General features: G+C 42.0%; 1 protein-coding gene across 1 annotated transcript; it reads left to right on the top strand.

The window, feature by feature from the left end:
• Nucleotides 1–1,177: 1,177 nt before the first annotated feature.
• LOC124145771 (toll-like receptor 3) lies at nt 1,178–8,754 on the top strand. Its single transcript, XM_046515684.2, has 2 exons — nt 1,178–1,255; nt 4,728–8,754. The coding sequence occupies exon 2, from the start codon at nt 4,760–4,762 to the stop codon at nt 6,953–6,955; it is 2,196 nt and encodes a 731-aa protein (XP_046371640.1). The 5' UTR covers nt 1,178–1,255; nt 4,728–4,759; the 3' UTR covers nt 6,956–8,754.
• Nucleotides 8,755–10,567: the final 1,813 nt, after the last annotated feature.

Raw genomic sequence — 10,567 nt, 5'->3', positions numbered from 1 at the left:
GTCAGTCAGTCAGTCAGTCAGTCAGTCAGTTTGTCAGTACAAGTACAATGCACACCTTATGAACAACATAGCCAGGGGAACAAGCCAAGTTCAGTGGGTGAGTCAGTGAGTGAGTCAGTCAGTCAGTGAGTCAGTCAGTGAGTGAGTCAGTCAGTCAGTCAGTCAGTCAGTGAGTTTGTCAGTACAAGTACAATGCACACCTTATGAACAACATAGCCAGGGAACAAGCCAAGTTCAGTGGGTGAGTCAGTGAGTCAGTCAGTCAGTCAGTCAGTCAGTCAGTCAGTCAGTCAGTCAGTGAGTTTGTCAGTACAAGTACAATGCACACCTTATGAACAACATAGCCAGCGGAACAAGCCAAGTTCAGTGGGTGAGTCAGTGAGTGCGTCAGTCAGTCAGTGAGTCAGTCAGTGAGTGAGTGAGTCAGTCAGTCAGTCAGTCAGTGAGTTTGTCAGTACAAGTACGATGCACACCTTATGAACAACATAGCCAGGGGAACAAGCCAAGTTCAGTGGGTGAGTCAGTGAGTGAGTCAGTCAGTCAGTGAGTCAGTCAATCAGTGAGTGAGTGAGTGAGTCAGTCAGTCAGTCAGTCAGTCAGTCAGTCAGTCAGTCAGTCAGTCAGTCAGTCAGTTTGTCAGTACAAGTACAATGCACACCTTATGAACAACATAGCCAGGGGAACAAGCCAAGTTCAGTGGGTGAGTCAGTGAGTGAGTGAGTGAGTGAGTGAGTGAGTGAGTGAGTGAGTCAGTCAGTCAGTCAGTGAGTCAGTGAGTCAGTCAGTCAGTCAGTCAGTCAGTCAGTCAGTCAGTCAGTCAGTCAGTCAGTTTGTCAGTACAAGTACAATGCACACCTTATGAACAACATAGCCAGGGGAACAAGCCAAGTTCAGTGGGTGAGTCAGTGAGTGAGTGAGCTGGTTTAAACAATATTGGAGTTTTGTGGCGACATATCAGCTTGATAAGGAAGGAAAGGCCAATGCGATTTAGGGGAAAACCACGGGTATGATGCCTCCAACCAAGAATCATATTTGGGACGAGACCGGGATTCGAACCCACGAGAATTGGATTCTAACACGAATAAGGAATCAAATGACGATTTATGATTAAACATGATTGATCAATTGATATCGAGTCCACACAATTACCCAGCCTAATAAACTGACACGTGATGTTTCATTTTCCGTGTTGAACACTATCAGCAGTTAGTAGCAGGAGGTCCGCTGGATGAACCGTCGATCGCAGGGGATATTTGTAAGTACATTTAACTTCTAAATGTTTCTGAAAGTATGTCGACATCACATGATTTAATTCAATGGTGTTATAGGGGCGTTGGGGTAGCCTAGTGGTTAAAGCGTTCGCTCGTCACGCCGAAGACCCGGGTTCGTTTCCCGATGTTGGTACAATGTGTGAAGCCCATTTCTGGTGTCCCCCGCCGTGATATTGCTGGAATATTGCTAAAAGCGGCGTTAAGCCATACTCACTCACTCAATGGTGTTATGATTTCGTTACGTTATGACTGAGCAGATGAGTTAACCGTCAGTGGTTATTAGTTGTTATTTCATTGCTTTTATCGTTGGTTGTTTTTTGGGGTTTTTTTACCCCGTGATCAACAATATCACGGCTACGTCACGACAACCTGTGAATACATTGAATCTGGGCCAGAAAAACCAGCTGCTGATATTTCTAGACCGATGACACAATCAAGTTAAGTTACCTCTCACTACAAATAAATGAGTGCTGGTGATTGAACAGATTAGTTATGTCATGACATTTCATTGTTTCGATCGTTGGTTGGTTTTATTTTATGTTTTACGACGTGATCAACGACATCACGGCTGCATCACGGCGGCCTGTGAATAAAAGTCTGGCTGATATTTTCAGCCATTCCAGTTTAAGTCGCTTCTCACTGCAAACACAAGTGTAGGTGACCCCGACCGACACGGGACGGGAGTCTTGGGGAGAAGCCTTTCAAACTGAATATTGCTGAATATTACCTGATACAGGGTTCGAGAATATAAACGACATGTTGATGTAGTTACCCGATATGTGTACCATCAGTGATAGAAACGTTCAGTAGACCTCTCTTGACTTTGAGTGAGTGAGTGAGTGAGTATGGTTTTACGCCGCTTTTACCAATATTCCAGCAAAATCACGGCGGGGGACACCAGACATGGGCTTCACACATTGTACCCATATGGGAATCGAACCCGGGTCTTCGGCGTGACGAGCGAACGCTTTAAACTCTAGGCTACCCAACCGTCCCCTCTTGACTTTGGAGGAAATAATTAAAGAGGATTTACCTCAGTTATACAAAGTAATGATAATTCATGGTTTTGTTTCCGAAATATTAGTAGTAATATTTTCCTTAACCTAAATAAGTCTTTATAATATTTTTAAACAATAATTAGTGTTCCAGTTGTCTCACAAAACTTATATTTTAAATGGTAAAATTTATATATCAAATTAGGTTTGTACCATCAAACATACTCGGAATCAATGTTATATTGGGTGCGAAATGCACACAATTGCACACAATTGAGAGAGCAATGTCAAGTAACTCAACTCTGAAAAAAACAACTTTGGTCAAAATGATTCAGAACATTTGGTGCGTACGTGAGAATATGTGCAGATAATGTTTCCCATGTCCGCACAGAAACTGAGTCATCGAATTAAACACCGTTAGGAGTGCATTGCTCACCAATCTCAATAATTCAGTTATGGTTGTGGTGGTGGGTAAAGGATTTATTTTGACATAGTAAGCTTTAACGAGGAAGTTAACATGTATGACAAGGATTGAATAAAAGCTTCTTGGGTTTAGAGAAATGGTAACTGTTTGGTCTCTTTCGTAAAACTTCCGTGTTTGAGTGAGTAAGTTGGGTTGTAGGTCGCTCTGAAAAGTATTCCAGTTATATCACGGCATGTCAGCGTGATGTGGGCTTATTGCCCAAAGTCATGCACGTCTAATACGATATCACTCTAGTGAAACCCAAATGCACGGGTAGGGAGCCATATGAAGCTCACACGCCACGATATAACTACAAAAATGTTGGGAAAATGCGGCTTTGAACCGAACACAGTAACTCACTATCGATGTCTGCACAGCAACAGGAAAACATTAAATCAGTATTATATATTAACATTTGACTCGCCCATGCATTTCTATGCACATGATACTGAGTGTAGTGTTATGCAGTTCAGTGATAACTGCATAATAGCATAAAACAAAGACTTTACAGACATTGTTCAAAGGGACAAAGAAATAAACATTTGGCATAAACCATCAGGAAGTATTTCTTTATCAATTCTGGTACAAGGGTTAAAGTTAACTCCTGGGGAGTCAGTTGTTTGAGGAAGTAAATAAACACTTCCTCCAAGGTATATCGCCTCCGTGGTCTAGTGGAGAGCGTCCGCCCGGAGAGCGGAAGGTCCGAGGTTCGATCCCCGGTCGCGTCATACCAAAAGACGTTAAAAGATGGTACTTGTTGTTACCCTGTCTGGCGGTCGGCATTAAGGGGCTAAAACAAGGACTGGTCGGCTCGGAGTCAGAATACTGTGTCTGAGTGGGGTATTCATGTTAAACTGCGGCATGGTATCTCAGTGAGCTAGTACTATAAATCTGTCCGGTCTAGTACAAGCTATATAAGTGCAATAATCACTTACTGGTTTGTCTGGCCCGATTATTTACAGGCCGTGATATGAGTAAACTACGGTTATAACGAACACGCTTATAACGAACTGACGGATATAACGAACTTACTTTTTTGGTCCCGACTTTTTGCTGTAGTCATGCTGTATATATGCTTATAACGAACTACGGTTATAACGAACTAAAATTAGTAGTCCCTTTGAGTTCGTTATAACCGTAATTTACTGTAGCAGAATCAACTTCCCACACATGTATATGTACTACTTGCTTTATTCATTTAAACAGAGGAACCCCGTTTATCCACTGTTTATGAAACACGTTTGTATTACTGAATTTGACTGGAGTTATCTACCTTGCATATAATTAAATGTCCAACTCGTGACGCCTTCGTTACCGTCCGCGGTATCATCGCTGCCACAAGAATCTTGATTTCTTCCAATCTAAGCTTAAATGTTTTGACACTTATTTTTGTGTTTATGTCTGTGGGAATCTCACTATAGTCTATTGTGGAAACTTACTATTTCAATGGGGGGCACGGGTGGCCCAGTCGTCTAAGGCGCATCGATTCGCTGTGCAGAGTTGCGTCCCTTGGGCACGACAGAAACCTATGATTGTGGGTTCGAATCCCGGTTCGCCCCGATTATGTTTCTAGGTTTGTCAGCACCACACCCGTGCTCGTGGGTTTCACCGAAGCGGTAAACGTCTGAGACCTGCATCACTTCGGGCTTTCCTCACACATTAAGCTGATACGCTGTGATATAACTGGAATACTGTTTAAGGCGGCGTTAAACCCAACTCACTCACTCACTACTATTTCAATGATGATTTTACCTTAGTTTGTTTAATCAGATTGGTTCGAGAAATAGACAAACTAACAATTTGACTTGAGGAAGAATATTCGGCGTCACGCCAGTCATCACGTCTTTGTAAACATAACGGTCAGCCGGTTTCGAGTTCAACTCCATGCAACCTTGAACAATTGGAAGCATTGCCTCAGGGATTTCCTTCCACTTTATGCTGACTTGACGTTTAATGCTGGGTTAAACTCAACTGACTCACTTTATGCATTTTTTTCAGAATATCAATCAGGGAACAACAAGAAAGACAAAATGAAGACGTTAAAACAGCTCCAGATTGCAGCCGTCGTTGTAGTGTTGATGTGGATGCGAGCAACGTCAACGTTTTTGCCGTCAAGGAATCCGAAGAAACTAGACTGTGACTCTCGATGCATCTGTTATAAGACATGGATTAAGTTTCGACATAGTTATGAACAGATTGTTATGCGCTGCACACACTTGAACTTGACAGAGGACCTTTTACCCTTACCTCCAAAACTGTCCAGTAATATGTCTACAAGGCTGTATTTGGAGAATGGCACAATTCCCTATCTCTCAAACACTTCTCTGTCAGTGTATTCTCCATACAGGATCGTCATTCTCAGTCTGAAAAATAACACCATTGAATACGTAGCCAAGGACACCTTTGGTAATTTGATGCATTTGAAAACACTTGACCTCTCAGAAAACATCATTCATGAGGGGATTCTAAAGGAAGCTTTCTATGGAATCGCCTTGACGCCACTCAAAACATTGAATATAAGTTCAATGAACCTTCAAAATGTTTCTGATGACTTTTTCAAGAATTTAAAACGTATTGTCAATTTCAATCTTATATTTCGCGACAATACACATATGTTCCCAATGACAGCACTCATGAGACTGAATCACATGATCTCACTTGACTTTGGGAGAAATAATTTAACACTTATACATCTATACAATGCCAGTTTTACCTCTTTAAGATATCTGAATCTTGATAACAATCACTTTTATGACTTTCCCGATTTCTGTTTCAAAGAAAGCAACAGTTCGAGGTTCCCTAACCTTGAAACCCTCAAAATTCAGTGGAATGAGATGAGATATATACACCGGTTTCATTACAACTGTCTTACTAGTCTCACGCGTTTCTACCTAAATGGTAATCTGTTCCAGGAACTAAGATCCAATCAGTTTTCGATGCTCCCAAACATTGTCAAGATCACCCTGTCCTATGTTGGATGTGCGATGTGCATTATTGAACGAGCAGTGTTCAATAATTCGGCATTAAAACAAATATATTTTCGCAATAATCATATTTGGTTTAGGAACGCTGGCATTACCTTACGTGTATTTGAAGGATGTTCTTCGTTAGAGTTATTAAATCTTAATTACAATATTGTCCAAATCACCAGAGAAGATGGATTCAATACATTGCTTGGACATCTTACTCAACTCAAGACTTTGATCATGGGAGGTAACAGCCTACGTTTTATACCACGAGTTATAACTGAAAGATTAACCAACATTGAGAGTCTTTCACTATATTCGAATGATATAAAAGATTTGACGCCGTTGAAAAATATGACAAATTTGAAAAAGTTGTTCATGGGAAGTAATCAAATAACAACTTTAGATGAGTCGTCTTTCCAACACTTCAGAAGGAATTTAATTACAATTAATCTCTCTAATAATCCCTTTTCCTGTACATGCAAAATACTTTGGTTCATTGAATGGATGCGCAAAGAGACCAACATATTTGGCTTTAAAACAAATCCAAATTTGACGTCTTTTTACATGTGTTCAAGACCAGGGGACCCGATACGACATCGCTTGCTGGATTTGGAAATGTCGGAAATCACTTGTTTATTGGGTATGGATGTCAAGATTACAACTCTTACCTTAAGTATTTTGCTCATTGTGTTCCTCGTGACAGGGGCAGTGATGTATCGTTACCGTTGGCACATCCGATACTTCATCTACATGGTCAGGTACAGTCAACGTCAGGAGGTGGACACACGCGAATACGAATATGACGCGTTTCTAGCTTATTCTGCACCAGATCGTCACTGGGTCATTAAGACTCTACTTCCAGTTCTTGAGGGCCAAGAAGACCTTAAACTCTGTGTTCACGATAGGGACTTTGAGGTTGGCAAATTAATCGTTGATAACATAGTTGATGCTATTGAAGGAAGCCGCAAAATCGTCATCGTTCTCTCCAATGAGTTTGCCCAGAGTGAATGGTGCCAGTTTGAACTGAATCTCATCCAACGTCACGTGCTGGAAAATGGACAGCGCCTCCTGGTGGTGGTGATGCTGGAGGAGATAGACACGCGCCACGTGACCAAAGCTATGAGAGCCATGTTGCAGACGACAACCTACCTGATGTGGGGCGAGGAAGAGTATGCCAGAAAAGCCTTCTTCAACAGACTGAGGATGTTACTTCGCAAAGCGACCAAACATGGAGGGGAACGGAGACTGTCAGTCTAGTCTGGTCTATTCTTAATATGCAATGATCAATCAACCAGTAATATCTACATATGTACGGAAACCACGTTGTTGCCCTTTTACTGGTCGCGGTACAACTGTCAAGTGCTGTGAGACTTTGAAATGAGTCATCGACCATTGAAGCAGTGATTTTCAAGAGTATAAAGAGGAATGTATGTGATGTACACACAGCTATCCAGTTCCGAGACAGTGAGATACCGATATCGATGTTGATTTATGATTAACAATGATTGATCAAGGGATCTGAGTCCGAAATAAAAGGACGGAACAACAGTCCTACGGCATCAGCAACAATATCCCTGACATTACAAATCTGTAAATCTTGAGATCTTGAGATGATAGCATTTGCCTGTCCTACATACGCTCGTGGATGTATCATAATATGTTTTAAACAGTTTTGTGACAGAGCAGTTGATGTTATGTTCTAAGCTTGTTAGTTTGCTGATTCAAACTATATGAACTTGAAACTGTATGAGAATCAACGAAATATCTTTAGCTTAGATTATATTTGTTCTTTTATTTTAGTCGAACCAGTAGATATCCTTATGGATGGAGCTTGAGCTTGGAGAGCGTCATACCTAAAGAGGTTGATATAAAATGTCAATGCAAGAGAATAACCAGTCTTGATTATGCACCGAAACATATTCCATTTGGTGTAAAGGTCTAAATATCTGTGAAATTATATGAATGGACCACTGAAAATCAGTGATGACACCAGGTGTTTGCGAAAAGGGTAAGTATGTCTTGCCCTACCGGTTGTCATTCACACAATTTGCATTAAAAGACGGTGATTGCTGCTTCCTTGCCTTGCCTTCGAGATTAAGGGAATAAACCACCGACTGGTCGGCTCGAAGTCAGTATACTGTGTCTGATTGAGGTATCCCCTTGGGCTAGCGGTCCCAAATCGCGTGGCAAACCGCGCACATGGAAACTCAGCCTAAAGGGCGGCGGCTTTTACATAAGACTGTATAGCTTGTTTGTCAATCCCCATTCATATATTTATGTATAAAAATCTGTTGAAACAAAATACATTGAAAAGCCTGGTATGTTTGCATTAAAATCAAGACAAAGAAATCTGTAATTAAAATGTGTGAGGTGTAAATGTGTAAGTCATATATTTCTAACTTAGATCACCGGTATGTAACCCAGGTAAAGCATGCATATCGGGGAACATTGCAATGTGGGTACAGTTTATCGTGTCTTCGTGCTTTAGCATTACACATTGGCTTTTCATATTCCTCAAGGTTTTAATGTTTATTTGTCATATATTTCTAACTTAGATCACCGGTATGTAACCCAGGTAAAGCATGCATATCGGGGAACATTGCAATGTTGGTACAGTTTATCGTGTCTTCGTGCTTTAGCATTACACATTGGCTTTTCATATTCCTCAAGGTTTTAATGTTTATTTGTTTATTTACTTCTTTTTTTTTCTCTCCTTTATTTTTTCTGGGTTATATATTTATCTAAATATACATTTAGTTACTTGTATGTGTGGGGGTGTTTAACAGAAACCTGGTTGCACCATGATATTCTAGCCACTGATACCATTTTCAAATCGTAGCCTGTATTAAGGAATATATTTTAGATCTTAAAACAGAGTAAAACGGACAGCCTGAGTTGGAGGCGCGCGTGGATATGTTGACAGTTTTTACGTAGTTAGTGTTAAAACCGAATGTTTGCGAGGATTAATAAGATTTCTGATTTCAGTTACATCAGTAACCGTACATGTATTTGTTACATTAAGTCATTTCATTCAAATTCGTTTGGTATGATATATGTCCTATGTTACCAAATAAAATAAGCTGAAATATCAATTCATTATGACCATATTTCATAATCTATTTCTTAAAGTAACCCTCCTTACATTAAAGATATCTATTTAAAGAATATAGTACTTAAAGACATTGCAACAAACCGAATAATCAGGGGGAAGACTTTATACTGAGGGGGGCGCGAAATATATCCGCCCGGGAGAGATTTTATACTCCGGGGGGAGAATTTGTACGGGGGAGAGTTTATACCGGGACACCGGCAGCGAAGTAAAATGGTAACAAATGGTCATCCAACATGATTGCACGCAAGAATATTTATAAGTCGGTCTCTTACTCAATATGCACAAGTGATACTTGGACTTCCATTGGAAGCCACTCTTCTGTTATGTGCCTCTCTTTCCTTCAGGTGCCACACTTCTGTTATGTGCCTCTCTTTCCTTCGGGTGCCTCTCTTCTGTTATGTGCCTCTCTTCCCTTCGGGTGCCACTCTTCTGTTATGTGCCTCTTTTTCCTTCAGGTGCCACTCTTCTGTTATGTGCCTCTCTTCCCTTCGGGTGCCACTCTTCTGTTATGTGCCTCTCTTCCCTTCGGGTGCCACTCTTCTGTTATGTGCCTCTTTTTCCTTCAGGTGCCACTCTTCTGTTATGTGCCTCTTTTTCCTTCAGGTGCCACTCTTCTGTTATGTGCCTCTCTTCCCTTCGGGTGCCACTCTTCTGTTATGTGCCTCTCTTTCCTTCGGGTGCCACTCTTCTGTTATGTGCCTCTCTTTCCTTCAGGTGCCACTCTTCTGTTATGTGCCTCTTTTTCCTTCAGGTGCCACTCTTCTGTTATGTGCCTCTTTTTCCTTCAGGTGCCACTCTTCTGTTATGTGCCTCTTTTTCCTTCAGGTGCCACTCTTCTGTTATGTGCCTCTTTTTCCTTCAGGTGCCACTCTTCTGTTATGTGCCTCTTTTTCCTTCAGGTGCCACTCTTCTGTTATGTGCCTCTCTTTCCTTCGGGTGCCACTCTTCTGTTATGTGCCTCTTTTTCCTTCAGGTGCCACTCTTCTGTTATGTGCCTCTCTTTCCTTCGGGTGCCACTCTTCTGTTATGTGCCTCTTTTTCCTTCAGGTGCCACTCTTCTGTTATGTGCCTCTCTTTCCTTCGGGTGCCACTCTTCTGTTATGTGCCTCTTTTTCCTTCAGGTGCCACTCTTCTGTCATGTGCCTCTCTTTCCTTCAGGTGCCACTCTTCTGTTATGTGCCTCTCTTTCCTTCAGGTGCCACTCTTCTGTCATGTGCCTCTCTTTCCTTCAGGTGCCACTCTTCTGTTATGTGCCTCTCTTTCCTTCAGGTGCCACTCTTCTGTCATGTGCCTCTCTTTCCTTCAGGTGCCACTCTTCTGTCATGTGCCTCTCTTTCCTTCAGGTGCCACTCTTCTGTTATGTGCCTCTCTTTCCTTCGGGTGCCACTCTTCTGTTATGTGCCTCTCTTTCCTTCAGGTGCCGCTCTTCTGTTATGTGCCTCTCTTCTATTACGTGCCACTCTTTCCTTCAGGTGTCTCTCCCTTAGCCATGTGTCTCACTATCAAGTGTCTTTCTCTCCTTCCAGTGTCTCTCCCTCTCACAGGTGTCACTCCGTCTCTCAGGGGTCACTCCCTCTCACAGGGGTCACTCCCTCTCTCAGGTGTCTCTCCCTCTCTCAGGTGTCTCTCCCTCTGTCAGGTGTCTCTCCCTCTGTCAGGTGTCACTCCCTCTCTCAGGTGTCTCTCCCTCTCACAGGTGTCTCTCCCTCGCTCAGGTGTCATTACCTCTGCCAGGTGTCACTCCTTCTCTGAGGTGT

This window comes from Haliotis rufescens, unplaced genomic scaffold (genome assembly GCF_023055435.1).
Source record: "Haliotis rufescens isolate VD_foot unplaced genomic scaffold, xgHalRufe1.0.p SCAF_21, whole genome shotgun sequence".
Lineage (NCBI taxonomy): Eukaryota > Metazoa > Mollusca > Gastropoda > Lepetellida > Haliotidae > Haliotis > Haliotis rufescens.
This window is presented reverse-complemented; position numbering and strand designations above follow the sequence as displayed.

What these genes read in the sequence shown, in the direction of transcription:
- LOC124145771 (XM_046515684.2), top strand. Translation starts at nt 4,760, where the DNA reads ATGAAGACGTTAAAACAGCTCCAGATTGCAGCCGTCGTTGTAGTGTTG.